Below are 21,990 nucleotides of genomic sequence, written 5' to 3'. Positions count from 1 at the left end.
AGCCCTAATTTAATTGAATATTTTTGAGCAATGTAATAGGCTATAGTCTATAACTCACATCAATTTGAATGCATGACCAATTATAAAATATAAATGGGTGAATATTCAATAACAAAATAAATCATTTAAATGTAGGGCTAATTTGAATGCTCCTGAGAAAACCCCTTTTATTATCTATAGGATAAAGTAAGTTTTCATAATTGAATGTTTGTTGTTTTTCTTTTCTTCTATTTTGGTTCGTGCTGAGAGCGTCTCTGTCGCTGTCCATTTAAGCACCTTGGAGAACTCCCATCTGGAAGAGCGCGTCGGTAGATGAGCGCGGAGGAAGTGGGACTGTGCGTAGGCTACGTCATGTCCACGGAAAACGACTGACTATCGAAAGAGCTCTCCTCTTTTGTAAATACTGAATGACTCGCCGAGCTGACTATGGATGCTTGTTCCTTGATTGACTTTAATAGTATCGGGGCTACAGTGTATCTGTCTAACTAAGAATTCCTTGACGCGTTCTCCAAATTCCATTCGTGAACGATAGCCCATTCTTATACATTGGCCTGGTAAGACGATAACAAAAATGTGTCTTTGTCGTTGAGCATAACAGACAAAGTAAAACCAGTGTATTTAGTTTCTGCCGTTCAGGATCAAAACATTATGCCATTCCATGTTAGTTGCTGATGGTCGTATATTTTAGTTTATGACATGTTAAATGCTGATGATGTTTCACTGTAGATTGTATCTCGTTTGATTGGCCCAGGCAGATGCCAGTCAAGCCTCTTTGTGCCTGCATGGATCCGGTTGTAGGCTTAACACAGCAGCATGGGCAGCGCGCATTCCAACAGGCCTAAATATATCTGGTAGGGACGCAGTGGGGGAAGGAGAGGGCGACAGAGCTTAGCTTTGGATATTTAGCCTTCGTGGTTAAAACGAGAAATTGACCTTCTGAAACGTAATACAGTAACTTTTTTCACCAAGGTGGCGAAGTGGGACCAACCCAAAATGCCCGCAATTCCGAGTTCTAGGTCCAGGACGCGGAATCGGAACAACATCATGAGCAGACCCGAGTTCATACCCCTGAACCAGCCCCTTTGGAGTGGCAACTCGGAGAGCCGGGGAAACTCAAGGCGACCTGGTCAACCCAAACACCAAGCAAGCCTGCCGTGCGACCCGCAGGAACCTACTGACAGTGCCAGCAAGGACCGGAAAGAGCCCACGAAACTGCCCGAGGAGGACTGTATCCAGCTGAACCCTTCCTTCAAGGGGATAGCGATGAGCTCCCTCCTCGCCATTGACATTTGTCTGTCCAAGCGCCTGGGGGTCTGCGCCTACACGTCGTCGTCTTGGGGCACGGTTCGTTCCATGGTCACCCTACTTGCGTTCACGGGACACGGCATCACGTGGATCATTGGCACTATTGTGTGTCTGACAAGGAGTAATACGCTGGCGGGACAAGAGGTCTTGGTCAATCTATTACTTGGTAAATGCACGCCTCACTCTACTCAAATCACATTGTGTAATAATTCAGCTATTTAATTGTACACATATGATTCAGCTCTTCTTTAATGGTTTTGTTATTATGCTATAGTGTGTCTATCGATGCATGCATTTTTTAATTAATAGGTATAGGCTAGGCAGTCTACTGATATGATCACATCTCTACTTCCTTATCCCAGGGCCTGTATTAGGCCTATATAACCCATGTAAATAGGCTAATATTTATGCCATAATTGTTAACTGTTAATGCTTCTCACTAAAATATGTCATTGTCCACCAGAAGTTAAAGCATCCCATGGTAGAGGATCAGAAGCAGGTAATTAGGAAATCCTATCCCTTCATGGTCCCTCTCTCTTTCACCCAGCACAGAAGCAGGCCTGGGGAACAGATACTAGGCTCCACATATCACAAGTTTACTTTGGACTGAAGAACTATAAGTAGACATTTTACCAAGCCAGGGGCCTACATCGAAAGACTCAGTGAAGTCATTATCATCAGTGTCAAGCATAGCACTTCTTATCCCCACTATGGCAGCTGGTGCAAAATCTACAGTGGAATAATTTTCCAAATGACCTCATTTAAGTAAATATACTTGGTTATACTTACTTCCTTAATAGGTGTTTTCCCTACATTAGCTATAGTAATGCGAATGTAACAGATTTCTCTAACTAGCGGTAATGAAATCAACCTACAGTTGAAGTGGGAAGTCTACATAGAGTACACTTAGGTTGGAGTCATTAAAACTTGTTTTTCAATCACTACACACATTTCTTGTTAACAAACTATAGTTTTGGCAAGTGGGTTATGACATCTACTTTGTGCATATCACAAGTCATTTTCCAACAATTGTTTACAGACAGATTATCTCATTTATAATTCCCCGTATCACAATTCCAGTTGGTCAGAAGTTTACATACACTAAGTTGACTGTGCCTTTCAACAGCTTGGAAAATGCCCGAAAATGATGGATCGTTGTTCCGTCAAAGGGACAGTTGTAAATCATGCAGCGTGTTTTGTCAAGATTGCAGAATTTAGAGAAACAACAAATGTTGGAACATATAAGTGTCTTATATCGTCAGAAAGCTTAAATTCTTGTCAATTTAACTGCACAGTCCAATTTACAGTAGCTGTTACTGCGAAAAAATGCTATTGTTTGAGGAGAGTTCCTAACAACAAAACATATTTTTCACCGCGATAGGTTTGATAAATTCACCTCTAAAGGTGAAATGTGTACTTACATTCTGAAATCTTGCTCTGATTTATCATCCAAAGGGTCCCAGAAATAACAGGAAGTGTTGTTTTGTTAGATAAAATCCTTTTTCATATCTTAAAAAGGTCCATATAGCATGTACGATCGATTTTGTATTTCCACTCGTTCAATTTGCAAAGAAAGGAATCTGTGAAAATATCACCCTAAACATTGTTTCAACAACTCAAATCACATTCGTATGTATTCTTCAGAGATCCTAGAAGGTAACAAGACTTCACTATGTCATTAGGGGTGTAGTATATCCTATAGGACACCATATTTGGTCAGAGAGCAACTCCTTCATGGCACGCCGATGACGCTGGCGTCCATCACTTGAACGACTGTATATTTGTCAAATATGCACCAATCTGGGTCAAACAAAGCTAGCTAGATAGCCATGTACATGTCATAAAATGTAGCTACCTGCCTTTAAATTTCGGACAAAAATTATAAGGATATTCAGAGGTATGAATTTATGAAAACTGTTTGTTTTGCAAATGTTGAACTTATAATATGGCTACTAATACATGGAAAGCTAAATGAAAGTCCAAGTATACAGATCTGACAATATTCTTGCAGAAAATGTAATATGAAAGCGAATGTCTCCTTCACAATTTGCCCAAATGTACCTGGCGAATTCACACTAAAAGTCTTGTAGTTCATACTTCAAGTTATCCATCTGAAAATTTGCACAAACACTGTTGCCATCTTGTGGACACTATCAGAATTACAATGAGAGCGATATATCTAGAACTGTGCCCTTAATCTTGCATTTCAAAGATGGTGGAAGAAAAATACTGTTTTCTTCTTTGTATTTTCTGCTACCAGATCTATTGTGATATATTCTCTTACATTCAATTCACATTTCCACAAACTTCAAAGTGTTTCCTTTCAAATGGTACCAGAAATATGCATATCCTTGCTTCAGGGCCTGAGCTACAGGCAGTTAGATTTGGGTATATCATTTTGGCGAAATTAAAAGAAGGGGGCTGTCCCTAAGAAGCTTTAAGCAGCTTGAAAAACTCCAGAAAATTATGTCATGGCTTTAGAAGCTTCTGATAGGATAATTGACATAATTTGAGTCAATTGGAGGTGTACCTGTGGATGTATTTCAAGGCCTACCTTCAAACTCAGTACCTCTTTGCATGACGTCATGGAAACATTTAAAGAAATCAGCCAAGACCTTAGAAAACAATTGTAGACCTCCACAAGTCTGGTTCATCCTTGGGAGCAATTTCCAAACTCCTGAAGGTACCACGTTCATCTGTACAAACAATAGTACGCAAGTATAAACACCATGGAACCACGCAGTCTTCATACCACTCAGGAAGGAGATGTGTTCTGTCTCCTAGAGATGAACGTACTTTGGTGCGAAAGGGAAAATCAATCCCAGAACAGCAAAGGACCTTGTGAAGATGCTGGAGGAAACAGGTACAAAAGTATCTATATCCACAGTAAAACGAGTCCTATATCGACATAACCTGAAAGGCCGCTCAGCAAGGAAGAAGCCACTGCTCCAAAACCGCCATAAAAAGCCAGACTACGGTTTGCAACTGCACATGGGGACAAAGATTGTACTTTTTCCTCTGGTCTGATGAAACAAAAAAACAAAAACAAAAAACTGTTTGGCCATAATGACCATCATTATGTTTGGAGGAGAAAGGGGGAGGCTTGCAAGCCGAAGAACACCATCCCAACCGTGAAGCACTGGGGGGGCAGCATCATGTTGTGGGGGTGCTTTGCTGCAGGAGGGACTGGTGCACTTCACAAAATAGATGGCATCATGAGGTAGGAAAATATGGTGGATATATGGAAGCAACATCTCAAGACATCAGTCAGGAAGTTAAAGCTTAGTCGCAAATGGGTCTTCCAAATGGACAATGACCCCAGGCATACTTCCAAAGTTGTGGCAAAATGGATTAAGGACAACAACGGCAAGGTATTGGAGTGGCCATCACAAAGCCCTGACCTCAATCCTATAGAAAATTTGTGGGCAGAACTGAAAAAGCGTGTGCGAGCAAGGAGGCCTACAAATGTGACTGGTCCCGTGTGGCTCAGTTGGTAGAGCATGGCGCTTGCAACGCCAGGGTTGTGGGTTCATTCCCCACAGGGGGACCAGGATGAATATGTATGAACTTTCCAATTTGTAAGTCGCTCTGGATAAGAGCGTCTGCTAAATGACTTAAATGTAAAATGTAAATGTGACTCAGTTCCACCAACTCTGTCAGGAGGAATGGGCCAAAATTCACCCAACTTTTTGTGGGAAGTTTGACCCAAGTTAAATAATTTAAAGGCAATGCTACCAAATACTAATTGAGTGTATGTAAACTTCTGACCCACTGGGAATGTGATGAAGAAATTAAAGCTGAAATAAATCATTCTCTCTACTATTATTCTGACATTTCACATTCTTTAAAATAAAGTGGTGATCCTAACTGACCAGGATTTTTACTAGGATTAAATGTCAGGAATTGTGAAAAATTTAGTTTAAATGTGTGTGTGTGTGTGTGTGTGTGTGTGTGTGTGTGTGTGTGTGTGTGTGTGTGTGTGTGTGTGTGTGTGTTTGTGTGAGTTCAAAAGTACTATACACACAAAAGTAGTATACACACATTGTTCCCATTCAGGTATGTGCCACTGAAGCTAAGCAGGGTTGGTCCTGGTCGATCCCTGGATGGGAGACCAGATGCTGCTGGAAGGGGTGTTGGAGTTCCAGTAGGAGGCACTCTTCTCTGGTCTAAAAAAATATCCCAATGCCCCAGTGCAGTGATTGGGGACATTGCCCTGTGTATGGTGCTGTCTTTCCGGATGGGACATTAAACGGGTGTTCCTCACTCTCTGTGGGCTTCCAATATGGGCTGGTTCATACCAGTGAATTCACCATGTCCCTTTCGACACCTGAAATCTTGAGGGATTCTATTGTAACTCCTGTGCTGGATGCCTGGTTGCTTTGGGCTGATGTGTGTGGGAGGGTTGTGTGTGTTATACCAGTAGAGTGATTACTCAGAAAAACACTGCAAATCTGTGGACTAAATCTATATTGTGTTCAGTCTATAATCTGTTTAATTTGGTAAAGTTTGGGCTATTGTGTTTGTAGCAATGTTCAGGTCATTGTTCAGGTCATTAATAGTGATCCTGGATAGGATAGGGAACCACCATGTTTGAACAACCATCCTGATTAAGGCAGCTGTGAATGCAGTATCATTCACAATAGCATCTCTATCTCGCTTCATTTTGACTTCAAGTTGAGATCCGGTTACTGTGCTGGCCACTCCATTATAGACAGAATACCAGCTGACTGTTTCTTCCCTAAATAGTTATTGCATAGTTTGGAACTGTGCTTTGGGTCATAGTCCTGTTGTAAGAGGAAATTGGCTCCAATTAAGCACCATCCACGACATGGCGTTGCAAAAGGGAGTGATAGCCTTCCTTCTTCAAGACCCCTTTTACCCTGTACAAATCACCCATTTTACCACCACCAAAGCACCCCCAGACCATCACATTACCCCCACCATGCTTGACAGATGGCGTCAAGCACTCCTCCAGCATCTTAATTTTTTCTGCGTCTCACGAGTGTTCTTCTTTGTGATCCGAACACCTCAAACTTAGATTTGTCTGTCCGTAACACTTTTTTCCAATCTTTCTCTGTCCAACGTCTGTGTTATTTTTCCCATCTTATTGCCCAGTCTGAGATATGGCTTTTTCTTTGCAACTCTGCCTAGAAGGCCAGCATCCCGGAGTCGCCTCTTCACTTTTGACATTGAGACTGGTGTTTTGTGGGTACTATTTAATGAAGCTGCCAGTTGAGGACTTGTAAGGTGTCTGTTTCTCAAACTAGACACTCTAATGTACTTGTCCTCTTGCTCAGGTGTGCACCGGGGTGTGCCTCCCACTCCTCTTTCTATTCTGGTTTGAGCCAGTTTGCACTGTTCTGTGAAGTTAGTAGTACACAGCGTTGCATGAGATTTTCAGTTTCTTGGCAATTTCTCGCATGGAATAGCCTTCATTTCTCAGAACAAGAATAGACTCACGAGTTTGAGATGATAGTTCTTTGTTTCTTGCCATTTTGAGCCTGTAATCGAACTCACAAATGCTGATGCTTCAGATTCTCAACTAGTCTAAAGAAGGCCAGTTTTATTGCTTAACATAATTGCAAAAGGGTTTTCTAATGATCAATTAGCCTTTTTAAAATGCTAAACTTGGATTAGCTAACACAACGTGCGATTGGAACACAGGAGTGATGGTTGCTGATAATGGTTCTCTTTACGCCTATGTCGATATTCCATTAAAAATCAGCCATTTCCAGCTACAATAGTCATTTACAACATTAACAATGTCTACACTGTATTTCTGATCAATTTTATGTTATTTTAATGGACAAAACACTTGCTTTTCTCTCAAAAACAAGGACATTTTGTAACGGCGGTCCTCCTCCTCTTCTACCAAAAAGGAGGAGTAGTGATCGAACCAAGGCGCAGTGGAGTTTAACGACATAATTTATTTAACAAAACACGAAAATGACTAAACTAACAAAACAACAAACGGTGTAGACAGACCTATACGACGAACTCACATAAAACAAGAAGAACGCACGAATAGGACAATTAGACTACACAAACCGAACAAACCGTAACAGTCCCATATGGTCCAAACAATTACACAGACACGGAAGACAATCACCCACAACGAACACTGTGACAACGCCTACCTAAATATGACTCTTAATTAGAGGAACGCCAAACACCTGCCTCTAATTAAGAGCCATACCAGGCAACCCAAAACCAACACAGAAACAGAAAACATAGAATGCCCACCCAACCTCACGTCCTGACCAACTAACACACATAACAAACTAACATAAATAGGTCAGGAACGTGACATAAACCCCCCCCATAAGGTGCGAACTCTGGGCGCACCAGCACAAAATCTAGGGGAGGGTCTGGGTGGGCATCTAACCACGGTGGTGGCTCAGGCTCCGGGCGAGGTCCCCACCCCACCATAGTCAATCCCAACCTCCATCTACCCCTAAAAATGTCCACCCATATCCCACAAAATCCTCTTTGTAACATCCATGACAGGGACAGCACCGGGACAGAGGAATAAATCAAGACAGAGGGATAGATAAGAATAAAGAGGTAGATCAAGATAGAGAGGGAGATCATAATAGAGGGGCAACTCCGGACTGAAAGGCAGCTCCGGACAGAGAGACAGCTCTGGACTGAGGGGCAGTTCTGGGTATATAGCCATTTCTGGCTGAAGGGCAGCTCCTGGCTGACTGACGAATCTGGACGCTCATGGCAGGCTGACGGCTCTCGACGCTCATGGCTGGCTGACGGCTCTCGACGCTCATGGCAGGCTGACGGCTCTCGACGCTCATGGCAGGCTGACGGCTCTCGACGCTCATGGCAGGCTGACGGCTCTCGACGCTCATGGCAGGCTGACGGCTCTCGACGCTCATGGCAGGCTGACGGCTCTCGACGCTCATGGCAGGCTGACGGCTCTCGACGCTCATGGCAGGCTGACGGCTCTCGACGCTCATGGCAGGCTGACGGCTCTCGACGCTCATGGCAGGCTGACGGCTCTCGACGCTCATGGCAGGCTGACGGCTTTGCAGGCTCATGGCAGACGGGCGGCTTTGCAGGCTCATTGCAGACGGATGGCTCAGACGGCGCTGGGGAGACGGATGGCTCAGACGGCGCTGGGGAGACGGATGGCTCAGACGGCGCTGGGGAGACGGATGGCTCAGATGGCACTGGGGAGACGGATGGCTCAGATGGCGCTGGGGAGACGGATGGCTCAGATGGCGCTGGGGAGACGGATGGCTCTGGCCGGATAAGGCGCACTGTAGACCTGGTGCGTGGTGCCGGAACTGGAGGCACCGGGCTAAGGACACGCACCTTCATACTAGTGCGGGGAGCAGGGACAGGGCACACTGTACTCTCAAAGCCCACACTATACCTGGTGCGTGGTACCGGCACTGGTGACACCGGGCTGAGGACAAGCACATCAGGATTAGTAGGGGGAGAAGAAACAGTGTGTACAGGGCTCTGGATACGCACAGGAGGCTTAGTGCGTGGTGCCGGAACTGGAGGCACCGAACTGGATACACGCACTACAGGGAGAGTGCGTGGAGGAGGAACAGGGCTCAGGAGACGCACTGGTAGCCTAGTGCGTAGTGTAGGCACTGTAGGTACTAGGCTGGGGCGGGGAGGTAGCCCCGGAAATACCGGACCGTGGAGGCGTACTGGCACTCTTGAGCATTGAGCCTGCCCAACCTTACCTGGTTGAATGCTCCCGGTCGCCCGACCAGTGCGGGGAGGTGGAATAACCCGCACCGGCCTATGTAGGCAAACCGGGGAAACCATGCGTAAGGCAGGTGCCATGTATGCCGGCCCGAGGAGACGCACTGGAGACCAGACGCGTTGAGCCGGCCTCATGACACCTGGCTCAATACCCAATCTAGCCCTACCAGTGCGGGGAGGTGGAATAACCCGCACTGGGCTATGCACTCGTACAGGAGACACCGTGCGCTCTACTGCGTAACACGGCGCCTGCCCGTACTCCCGCTCTCCACGGTAAGCCTGGGAAGTGGGCGCAGGTCTCCTACCTGCCCTTGGCCCACTACCTCTTAGCCCCCCCCCAAGAAATTTTTGGGTGTTACTCACGGGCTTTTTGGGCTTCCGTGCCAGACGCGTTCCCTCATAACTCCGGTTCCTCTCTCCGGTAGCCTCTGCTCTCCTCAGTGCCTCCAGCTGTTCCCATGGGAGGCGATCCCTACCAGCCAGGATCTCCTCCCATGTGTAGCAACCTTTCCCGTCCAATATATCGTCCCAAGTCCATTCCTCCTTCTTTTCCTGTCCCTTACTCCATTTACTCCGCTGCTTGGCTCTGGATTGGTGGGTGATTCTGTAACGGCGGTCCTCCTCCTCTTCTACCGAAAAGGAGGAGTAGTGATCGAACCAAGGCGCAGTGGAGTTTAACGACATAATTTATTTAACAAAACACGAAAATTACTAAACTAACAAAACAACAAACGGTGTAGACAGACCTATACGACGAACTCACATAAAACAAGAAGAACGCACGAATAGGACAATTAGACTACACAAACCGAACAAACCGTAACAGTCCCATATGGTCCAAACAATTACACAGACACGGAAGACAATCACCCACAACGAACACTGTGACAACGCCTACCTAAATATGACTCTTAATTAGAGGAACGCCAAACACCTGCCTCTAATTAAGAGCCATACCAGGCAACCCAAAACCAACACAGAAACAGAAAACATAGAATGCCCACCCAACCTCACGTCCTGACCAACTAACACACATAACAAACTAACATAAATAGGTCAGGAACGTGACATAAACCCCCCCCATAAGGTGCGAACTCTGGGCGCACCAGCACAAAATCTAGGGGAGGGTCTGGGTGGGCATCTAACCACGGTGGTGGCTCAGGCTCCGGGCGAGGTCCCCACCCCACCATAGTCAATCCCAACCTCCATCTACCCCTAAAAATGTCCACCCATATCCCACAAAATCCTCTTTGTAACATCCATGACAGGGACAGCACCGGGACAGAGGAATAAATCAAGACAGAGGGATAGATAAGAATAAAGAGGTAGATCAAGATAGAGAGGGAGATCATAATAGAGGGGCAACTCCGGACTGAAAGGCAGCTCCGGACAGAGAGACAGCTCTGGACTGAGGGGCAGTTCTGGGTATATAGCCATTTCTGGCTGAAGGGCAGCTCCTGGCTGACTGACGAATCTGGACGCTCATGGCAGGCTGACGGCTCTCGACGCTCATGGCTGGCTGACGGCTCTCGACGCTCATGGCAGGCTGACGGCTCTCGACGCTCATGGCAGGCTGACGGCTCTCGACGCTCATGGCAGGCTGACGGCTCTCGACGCTCATGGCAGGCTGACGGCTCTCGACGCTCATGGCAGGCTGACGGCTCTCGACGCTCATGGCAGGCTGACGAATCTCGACGCTCATGGCAGGCTGACGGCTCTCGACGCTCATGGCAGGCTGACGGCTCTCGACGCTCATGGCAGGCTGACGGCTCTCGACGCTCATGGCAGGCTGACGGCTTTGCAGGCTCATGGCAGACGGGCGGCTTTGCAGGCTCATTGCAGACGGATGGCTCAGACGGCGCTGGGGAGACGGATGGCTCAGACGGCGCTGGGGAGACGGATGGCTCAGACGGCGCTGGGGAGACGGATGGCTCAGATGGCGCTGGGGAGACGGATGGCTCAGATGGCGCTGGGGAGACGGATGGCTCAGATGGCGCTGGGGAGACGGATGGCTCTGGCCGGATAAGGCGCACTGTAGACCTGGTGCGTGGTGCCGGAACTGGAGGCACCGGGCTAAGGACACGCACCTTCATACTAGTGCGGGGAGCAGGGACAGGGCACACTGTACTCTCAAAGCCCACTCTATACCTGGTGCGTGGTACCGGCACTGGTGACACCGGGCTGAGGACAAGCACATCAGGATTAGTAGGGGGAGAAGAAACAGTGTGTACAGGGCTCTGGATACGCACAGGAGGCTTAGTGCGTGGTGCCGGAACTGGAGGCACCGAACTGGATACACGCACTACAGGGAGAGTGCGTGGAGGAGGAACAGGGCTCAGGAGACGCACTGGTAGCCTAGTGCGTAGTGTAGGCACTGTAGGTACTAGGCTGGGGCGGGGAGGTAGCCCCGGAAATACCGGACCGTGGAGGCGTACTGGCACTCTTGAGCATTGAGCCTGCCCAACCTTACCTGGTTGAATGCTCCCGGTCGCCCGACCAGTGCGGGGAGGTGGAATAACCCGCACCGGCCTATGTAGGCAAACCGGGGAAACCATGCGTAAGGCAGGTGCCATGTATGCCGGCCCGAGGAGACGCACTGGAGACCAGACGCGTTGAGCCGGCCTCATGACACCTGGCTCAATACCCAATCTAGCCCTACCAGTGCGGGGAGGTGGAATAACCCGCACTGGGCTATGCACTCGTACAGGAGACACCGTGCGCTCTACTGCGTAACACGGCGCCTGCCCGTACTCCCGCTCTCCACGGTAAGCCTGGGAAGTGGGCGCAGGTCTCCTACCTGCCCTTGGCCCACTACCTCTTAGCCCCCCCCCAAGAAATTTTTGGGTGTTACTCACGGGCTTTTTGGGCTTCCGTGCCAGACGCGTTCCCTCATAACTCCGGTTCCTCTCTCCGGTAGCCTCTGCTCTCCTCAGTGCCTCCAGCTGTTCCCATGGGAGGCGATCCCTACCAGCCAGGATCTCCTCCCATGTGTAGCAACCTTTCCCGTCCAATATATCGTCCCAAGTCCATTCCTCCTTCTTTTCCTGTCCCTTACTCCATTTACTCCGCTGCTTGGCTCTGGATTGGTGGGTGATTCTGTAACGGCGGTCCTCCTCCTCTTCTACCGAAAAGGAGGAGTAGTGATCGAACCAAGGCGCAGTGGAGTTTAACGACATAATTTATTTAACAAAACACGAAAATTACTAAACTAACAAAACAACAAACGGTGTAGACAGACCTAGACGACGAACTCACATAAAACAAGAAGAACGCACGAATAGGACAATTAGACTACACAAACCGAACAAACCGTAACAGTCCCATATGGTCCAAACAATTACACAGACACGGAAGACAATCACCCACAACGAACACTGTGACAACGCCTACCTAAATATGACTCTTAATTAGAGGAACGCCAAACACCTGCCTCTAATTAAGAGCCATACCAGGCAACCCAAAACCAACACAGAAACAGAAAACATAGAATGCCCACCCAACCTCACGTCCTGACCAACTAACACACATAACAAACTAACATAAATAGGTCAGGAACGTGACATAAACCCCCCCCATAAGGTGCGAACTCTGGGCGCACCAGCACAAAATCTAGGGGAGGGTCTGGGTGGGCATCTAACCACGGTGGTGGCTCAGGCTCCGGGCGAGGTCCCCACCCCACCATAGTCAATCCCAACCTCCATCTACCCCTAAAAATGTCCACCCATATCCCACAAAATCCTCTTTGTAACATCCATGACAGGGACAGCACCGGGACAGAGGAATAAATCAAGACAGAGGGATAGATAAGAATAAAGAGGTAGATCAAGATAGAGAGGGAGATCATAATAGAGGGGCAACTCCGGACTGAAAGGCAGCTCCGGACAGAGAGACAGCTCTGGACTGAGGGGCAGTTCTGGGTATATAGCCATTTCTGGCTGAAGGGCAGCTCCTGGCTGACTGACGATTCTGGACGCTCATGGCAGGCTGACGGCTCTCGACGCTCATGGCTGGCTGACGGCTCTCGACGCTCATGGCAGGCTGACGGCTCTCGACGCTCATGGCAGGCTGACGGCTCTCGACGCTCATGGCAGGCTGACGGCTCTCGACGCTCATGGCAGGCTGACGGCTCTCGACGCTCATGGCAGGCTGACGGCTCTCGACGCTCATGGCAGGCTGACGGCTCTCGACGCTCATGGCAGGCTGACGGCTCTCGACGCTCATGGCAGGCTGACGGCTCTCGACGCTCATGGCAGGCTGACGGCTTTGCAGGCTCATGGCAGACGGGCGGCTTTGCAGGCTCATTGCAGACGGATGGCTCAGACGGCGCTGGGGAGACGGATGGCTCAGACGGCGCTGGGGAGACGGATGGCTCAGACGGCGCTGGGGAGACGGATGGCTCAGATGGCGCTGGGGAGACGGATGGCTCAGATGGCGCTGGGGAGACGGATGGCTCAGATGGCGCTGGGGAGACGGATGGCTCTGGCCGGATAAGGCGCACTGTAGACCTGGTGCGTGGTGCCGGAACTGGAGGCACCGGGCTAAGGACACGCACCTTCATACTAGTGCGGGGAGCAGGGACAGGGCACACTGTACTCTCAAAGCCCACTCTATACCTGGTGCGTGGTACCGGCACTGGTGACACCGGGCTGAGGACAAGCACATCAGGATTAGTAGGGGGAGAAGAAACAGTGTGTACAGGGCTCTGGATACGCACAGGAGGCTTAGTGCGTGGTGCCGGAACTGGAGGCACCGAACTGGATACACGCACTACAGGGAGAGTGCGTGGAGGAGGAACAGGGCTCAGGAGACGCACTGGTAGCCTAGTGCGTAGTGTAGGCACTGTAGGTACTAGGCTGGGGCGGGGAGGTAGCCCCGGAAATACCGGACCGTGGAGGCGTACTGGCACTCTTGAGCATTGAGCCTGCCCAACCTTACCTGGTTGAATGCTCCCGGTCGCCCGACCAGTGCGGGGAGGTGGAATAACCCGCACCGGCCTATGTAGGCAAACCGGGGAAACCATGCGTAAGGCAGGTGCCATGTATGCCGGCCCGAGGAGACGCACTGGAGACCAGACGCGTTGAGCCGGCCTCATGACACCTGGCTCAATACCCAATCTAGCCCTACCAGTGCGGGGAGGTGGAATAACCCGCACTGGGCTATGCACTCGTACAGGAGACACCGTGCGCTCTACTGCGTAACACGGCGCCTGCCCGTACTCCCGCTCTCCACGGTAAGCCTGGGAAGTGGGCGCAGGTCTCCTACCTGCCCTTGGCCCACTACCTCTTGGCCCACTACCTCTTAGCCCCCCCCCAAGAAATTTTTGGGTGTTACTCACGGGCTTTTTGGGCTTCCGTGCCAGACGCGTTCCCTCATAACTCCGGTTCCTCTCTCCGGTAGCCTCTGCTCTCCTCAGTGCCTCCAGCTGTTCCCATGGGAGGCGATCCCTACCAGCCAGGATCTCCTCCCATGTGTAGCAACCTTTCCCGTCCAATATATCGTCCCAAGTCCATTCCTCCTTCTTTTCCTGTCCCTTACTCCATTTACTCCGCTGCTTGGCTCTGGATTGGTGGGTGATTCTGTAACGGCGGTCCTCCTTCTCTTCTACCGAAAAGGAGGAGTAGTGATCGAACCAAGGCGCAGTGGAGTTTAACGACATAATTTATTTAACAAAACACGAAAATGACTAAACTAACAAAACAACAAACGGTGTAGACAGACCTAGACGACGAACTCACATAAAACAAGAAGAACGCACGAATAGGACAATTAGACTACACAAACCGAACAAACCGTAACAGTCCCGTATGGTCCAAACAATTACACAGACATGGAAGACAATCACCCACAACGAACACTGTGACAACGCCTACCTAAATATGACTCTTAATTAGAGGAACGCCAAACACCTGCCTCTAATTAAGAGCCATACCAGGCAACCCAAAACCAACACAGAAACAGAAAACATAGAATGCCCACCCAACCTCACGTCCTGACCAACTAACACACATAACAAACTAACATAAATAGGTCAGGAACGTGACACATTTCTAAGTGACCACAAACTTTGGAACAGTAGTGTACATATTTTTAGCTTGGAAGTGCATCATAGATAACATTGACTCTAGGCTGGTGAAATCCGTGGCTTGGCTCTCCTCCTCCCTCACCTTCAGTAGTGCTGAGGTGGGCTATATCAGGGGGCAGAGCTGGGTCCTGTAGCTGGCACCATTGACTTTCATTGGCAGCTCAGCACTGTGTCCCCACTGTCCCAGAATGACCCCCAAGGTACCTCATACTCACTTCCATGCTGTCCATTCCCCTCTCTCTACCTTCTTTCAATTTCCTCAACTTTCCTTTTTCATCCTTCCATCCTTAACTCCTTCCTATCTTTCCTTCCTTCATTTCCACCATCTCTCCCTCCCTCATTCATTCCACCAACTCCCAAATCTTAATGGTCTGTGAAAACTGTGAATTCTAATTTGCTAGAAGTCTACTTTACAATAGAACTAGGGTGTTATGTGTGTGTGTGGGTGTATAGGAAGGAGACAGTGTCATCAATGTCTGAATCCTGAGTCCTGACAGGTTCCACAGGGTGGGGTGGAAGCCGGGTAATCAGAATTAAAGGTGGGGATATTTTGGTCCGCACAAAAAGGGTTGGATGCTGCTAAAAAGAGATTGAAAAGAGACACTTTAGGACGGGATCAAGTACTGTAGGTTAGTCATATCCAAATAATAAATAATGATCTATCACACCCAATCATAAGTAAGTCTATTATACTGTACATCTATATTATTCAAGTCTTTTCCATTCTTATTAGAAACGTTTTCCACCTGAAACCTTTGTATCTCAGTATTTCACTTGCAAAAACTCTCTGCGACTATCGCCTCAGATCGAATCACTACACAGATAGCCAAGTGCACATACAGTAAGCCAAAGCTGAACTATAAGCTAGGTGCTCTCAGTTCTGTGCTAGCTTCCAGACCTATTTAGAGAGTAACTGGGCTGCTAGCCTGATAATGTGGCCGATTGGGATGCTGTAGCACAGAGGCTTATACATTCTGATCACACACAGGGAAGAGAGAGGGGATGTAGCGATGCGCACCTGTTCCACAAACTCTTGGCTCTTCTTAACCTTTTACTAAAGTGGGCTAAATCAGGGCCACACAGAGTGTTTCTTGGTAGTCTGAAACACTTCACACACATGGTTATGGCCTTTCAAAAAAGAAGACACCTGTACATGTCAGATATAGAGTTGGAATGCATTCCATTTTGAGTTTATATACACTACCGGTCAAAAGTTTTAGAACACCTACTCATTCAAGGATTTTTCTTTATTTTGAATATTTTCTACATTCTAGAATAATAGTGAAGACATCAAAACTATTAAATAGCACATATGGAGTCATGTAGTAACCAATAGTTTTTTTAAAACAAATCCAAATATATTTTATATTTGAGATTCTTCAAATATCCACCCTTTACCTTGATGACAGCTTTGCACACTCTTGGTATTCTCTCAACCAGCTTCACCTGGAATGCTTTTCCAACAGTCTTGAAGGAGTTCCCACATATGCTGAGCACTTGTTGGCTACTTTTCCTTCACTCTACAGTCTGACTCATCCCAAACCATCTCAATTTGGTTGAGGTCGGGGGATTGTGGGGGCCCGGTCATCTGATGCAGCACTCCATCTCTCTCCTTCTTGGTCAAATAGGCCTTACACAGCCTGGAGGTGTGTTTGGTCATTGTCCTGTTGAAAAACAAATGATAGTCGCACTAAGCACAAACCAGATGGGATGGCGTATTACTGCAGAATGCTGTTGTAGCCATGCTGGTTAAGTGTGCCTTGAATTCTAAATAAATCACAGTGTCACCAGCAAAGCACCCCCACACTATAACACCTCCTCATTCGCGCTTTACGGTGGGAAATACAAATGCGGAGATCATCCGTTCACCTACACCGCTTCTCACAAAGACACAATGGTTGGAACCAAAAATCTCCAATTTGGACTCCAGACCAAAGAACACATTTCCACCAGTCTAATGTCCATTGTGCGTGTTTCTTGGCACAAGCAAGTCTCTTATTATTATTGGTGTCCTTTAGTAGTGGTTTCTTTGCAGTAATTCTACCATGAAGGCCAGATTCACGCAGTCTCTTCTGAACAGTTGATGTTGAGATGTGTCTGTTACTTGAACTTTGAAGCATTTATTTGGGCTGCTATTTCTGAGGCTGGTAACTCTAATGAACTTAATCCTCTGCAGCAGAGGTAACTCTGGGTCTTCCTTTCCTGTGGCGGTCCTCATGAGAGCCAGTTTCATCAAAACGCTTGATGTTTTTTGCGACCACACTTGAACAAACTTTCAAAGTTCTTGAAATGTTCCGTATTGACTGACCTTCATGTCTTAAAGTAATGATGGACTGTCGTTTCTCTTTGCTTATGTGAGCTGTGCTTATCCTTAATATAGACTTGGTCTTTTACCAAATATGCCTATCTTCTGTATACCCCCCTAACTTGTCACAACACAAGCGATTGGCTCAAACACATTAAGAAGGAAATGAATTCCACAAATAACTTTTAAGAAGCCACACCTGTGCATTCCAATTGACTACCCCATGAAGCTGGTTGAGAGAATGCCAAGAGTGTGCAAAGCCGTCTTCAAGGCAAAGGGTGGCTATTTGGAGAATCTCAAATATAAAATATATATTAATTTAACAGTTTTTTGGTTATTACATTATTCCATATGTGTTATTTCATAGTTTTGATGTCTTCACTATTATTCTACAATGTAAAAATAAAGAAAAACTCTTGAATGAGTACTTTTGACCGGTAGTGTACATCACAGAAGACTGAAATATATCAAAACTGTTTGACATAGAAACACCAGATTTTCTGCAGATTCCAAAAAATAATGTTTATTAATTGTGAAAAATATGAATAACATTCCATCCATGAGACCACAAGGTCATTTGACTGCAGGAAAGGGCTACAAGCCACTGTGTCATTGCTGGGTTACCGCCTGGCCTGCCTCGTTGCTTCATCACTGATGCTTAGCCCTATAACAGATATAGAGCGAATTACACGAACTACAAGCTAATTGGTCACCATGGGTTTTTGACTGGAGATATTGTGTGTTGTGGTTTACTGACCTGTGGTTAATTGATTTAGTTTGGCTGTTTCATGCAACATCTTCTCTCCTCAGCCCTCCTGCTTGATGTCATGACAGTGGCCGGAGTCCAGAAGCTGATCAAACGCAAAGGACCCTGGGAGATGAGTCCGGGATTCCTGGACTACTGTGTCATGGATGTGTACTCCTTCCCAGCGGCCCACGCCAGCCGCGCCGCAATGGTGTCCAAGTTCCTGCTTTCCCACCTGGTCCTGGCCGTTCCTCTTCGCATACTGCTGGTGCTCTGGGCCTTCCTGGTGGGCATGTCCCGGGTGCTGTTGGGTAGACACCATCTGACCGACATGGCGTGCGGCTTCGCCCTGGGCCTTCTGCACTTCAGCCTGGTGGAGACGGTGTGGCTGTCGTCCAGCGCCTGTCAAACCCTCATCTCTATAGGGACCCTCAGCTGGAGCTCCTTCTACTGAACACAGGGCCAGGAGTTCTTCCTGATGTGATCTGGAACAGAGTTTTCCCTGATCAAGGCCTACTGTCAAAGGCTGCATTAGACCTACGTATAGGCTTTATCTTGATTTCCTTTCAATGATGTTTGTATTTTTCTGCTGGAAACTATCATTTGTTTAAACTATACATTTTTGAGAAACAGGTGGACTGGACTCCAAATGTAAATAGATTTTTGCTGTCATTGAATTGTGCTGTATGTGTTAAACAAAAACATGATTGTTGTCTAGAAGATCAGGGATTTTGCTACAGGGTTAAATATTTATCCTATCCAAATAAGTTTCAAAAGATAGTTTTGATTAGTTTAAGGCAAGCGGTTTCATCATAGATCTCTGTATGTTGTATATTCCACATTGTTTGCCTTCTCTGCTGCAATCTAAGCATTAACCAAGCAGATAGACACAGTTAGTTTATGGTGCTGATTTCATGCCTCACTGAGTAACTGAACAACGTCTGTGTGAAGTCATCTACAGTACATCAGGCTTGGGGTTACCATTGATACTGTGACATGTGTGTGTATATGGGTGATTGTGTGTGTGCTTATGTGTGTTTTGTATGCCTCCATGCAAGATTTCTTATGTGTGTACCTTTGTGAGTCAAATGTAATGTCTTTTGGAGGGTAAAAGTCACTGAGTAAACCTTTGCTGGGTAAAGTCCTGAATGGCATGTACAAAAAATGAATTATACCCGATATCAAAGGCTTTTTTACCTACTGTATGCCTTCATGTATTTCATTTATTGGTCTTCTGCTATCTCTTTTGGTTGTTTATTTTTGTTGTGATATTATGGACTTGGGAACCAAACTATTTAAGCTGTAGCCTTTTTGCTTTAGCAAAAAAATATTTAATTGGGTTGAACCTGTATATATGTATGTATGTATGTGATATTGAATTAGTGCAAGTCAGCATGTTTTGTTTTGTACAAGGATGACAAGAAAGTCATCTTTTCATGCAGTGTTTGAATTTATCCAGTCTAATTTGCTAAATTAAGAAGATGGCTGGATAGTCTTTATAAGATGTGGATGTCTTTCCTGCGTTGTTTATGCATGCCCATAAATATACCATTTGCCATGACTTATGGTATATTGTTGTTTTTCTGTGTGTGCTTGTGCGTGCGTGTGACATTCATTTTTTGATTGTGGTGGATGCTTTTAAGAACATGTCAATGTGCTAAACCCAAGTAATGGCTCTATTTGGACTCATTGACCACAAAATTGATTGGTAGCCACCACCTGAAAACCATTGATTTACATGACTCCACTCCATCAATATGCCTCACTGTCTGCAGTTACTCATCAGTAATGAAGCTGAAACAACAGCTTCCTTATTTATTCAGGGAAAAACCATTGAGATACATGTATCACAGCTGACCACACACACACACACAAACACAAAGTTGCATGGTCAGCCTCTCACCATTTACATACACTCAGAGAAGGAGCTGAGCCACACGTGTCTCCCCTTTTACGGGGAAGAAGGACAGGAACAAAGGAGGGATAATCTGTCTCAGCAAATGGGAAAATGTCGTTTACGGTGCCTTCAGAAAGTATTCGCACCGCTTGACTTTTTCCACATTTTGTTGTGTTACAGTCTGCATTTTGATTTCACTGGCATACACCCAATACCCCATAATGTCAAAGTGGAATCATGTTTTCCATTTTATTTTATTTTTTATACAAAATTAAAAGCTGAAATGTAATAAGTCAGTAAGTATTCAACCCCTTTGTTATGGCACACTAAATAAGTAAAAATGTGCTTAACAAGACACATAATAAATTGCATGGACTCACTTTGTGTGCAATAATAGTGTTCATCTCTCTAAACCACACAGACAATGATATGTGGCACAGATCTTTGTGGGCTATACTTGGCCTTGTCTCAGGATGGTAAGTTGGTGGTTGAAGATATCCCTCTAGTGGTGTGGGGGCTGTGCTTTGGCAAAGTGGGTGGGGTTATATCCTTCCTGTTTGGCCCTGTCCGGGGGTATCATCGGATGGGGCCACAGTGTCTCCTGACCCCTCCTGTCTCAGCCTCCAGTATTTATGCTGCAGTAGTCTATGTGCCGGGGGGCTAGGGTCAGTTTGTTATATCTGGAATACTTCTCCTGTCTTATCTGGTGTCCTGTGTGAATTTAAGTATGCTCTCTCTAATTCTCTCTTTCTTTCTCTCTCGGAGGACCTGGGCCCTAGGACCATGCCTCAGGACTACCTGGCATGATGACTCCTTGCTGTGATTATTATTATTTGACCATGCTGGTCATTTATGAACATTTGAACATCTTGGCCATGTTCTGTTATAATCTCCACCCGGCACAGCCAGAAGAGGACTGGCCACCCCTCGTAGCCTGGTTCCTCTCTAGGTTTCTTCCTAGGTTTTGGCCTTTCTAGAGAGTTTTTCCTAGCCACCGTGCTTCTACACCTGCATTGTTTGCTGTTTGGGGTTTTAGGCTGGGTTTCTGTACAGCACTTTGAGATATCAGCTGATGTAAGAAGGGCCATATAAATACATTTGATTTGATGGTAAGGTCCCTCAGTCAAGAAGTGAATTGTAAACAGATTCAACCACAAAGGCCAGGGAGGTTTTCTAATGCCTCTCAAAGAAGGGCAACTATTGGTAGTTGGGTCAAAAATAAAAAGCAAACATTGAATATCCCTTTGGGCACGGTGAAGTTATTCATTACACTTTGGATGGTGTATCAATACACCCAGTCACTACAAAGATATAAGGGTCCTTCTTAACTCATTTGCCTGAGAGGAAGGAATTTGTTTACGGATTTCGCCATGAGGACTGTGGTGACTTGAAAACAGTTAGAGTTTAATGGCTGTGATAGGAAAAAACTGAGGATGGATCAACAACACTGTTTTTACTCCACAATACTAACCTAAATGACAGAGTGAAAAGAAGTAAGCATGTACAGAATAAAAATATTCCAAAACATGCATCCTGTTTGCAATAAGGCACTAAAGTAAAACTGCTAAAAATGTTGCAAAGAAATGAACGTTGGATCCTAAATACAAAGCATTATGTTTGGGGTAAATCGAACACAGCACATTACTGAATTCCACTCTTCATATTTTCAAGCATGGAGGTGGCTGCATCATGTTATGGGTATGCTTGGCATCGGCAAGGACTATGGAGTTTTTTCGGATAAAAATAAATGGAATAGAGCTAAGCACAGGCAAAATCCTAGAGGGAAACCTGGTTCAATCTGCAAATTCACCTTTCAGCAGGACAATAACCTAAAACACAAGGTCAAATATACACTGGAGTTGCATACCAAGACAACATTGAATGTTCCTGGGTGGCCTAGTTACAGTTAGGACTTAAATCCTAAA

General features: G+C 46.6%; 1 protein-coding gene across 3 annotated transcripts; it reads left to right on the top strand.

The window, feature by feature from the left end:
• The first annotated feature begins 270 nt into the window (after positions 1–270).
• LOC129864111 (inactive phospholipid phosphatase 7-like) lies at positions 271–19,729 on the top strand. Of its 3 annotated transcripts, none has more exons than XM_055936715.1 (3): positions 271–554; positions 970–1,471; positions 18,234–19,729. In XM_055936715.1, exons 2-3 carry the CDS (start codon positions 994–996, stop codon positions 18,620–18,622), a joined length of 867 nt encoding a protein of 288 aa, XP_055792690.1. In that variant the 5' UTR covers positions 271–554; positions 970–993; the 3' UTR covers positions 18,623–19,729. The 3 variants fall into 3 exon arrangements, with proteins under 3 accessions (XP_055792690.1, XP_055792687.1, XP_055792691.1); XM_055936712.1 differs by having other exon boundaries at positions 271–851; XM_055936716.1 differs by having other exon boundaries at positions 272–554; positions 752–1,471.
• The last annotated feature ends 2,261 nt before the right edge of the window (positions 19,730–21,990 follow it).

This window comes from Salvelinus fontinalis, chromosome 10, assembly GCF_029448725.1.
Source record: "Salvelinus fontinalis isolate EN_2023a chromosome 10, ASM2944872v1, whole genome shotgun sequence".
NCBI lineage: Eukaryota > Metazoa > Chordata > Actinopteri > Salmoniformes > Salmonidae > Salvelinus > Salvelinus fontinalis.
This window is presented reverse-complemented; position numbering and strand designations above follow the sequence as displayed.

Coding starts and splice junctions, on each gene's coding strand:
- LOC129864111 (XM_055936715.1), top strand. CDS start 994: ATGCCCGCAATTCCGAGTTCTAGGTCCAGGACGCGGAATCGGAACAAC. Junction 1,472..18,233: donor CTTGGTCAATCTATTACTTG/GTAAATGCACGC, acceptor TTCTCTCCTCAG/CCCTCCTGCTTGATGTCATG.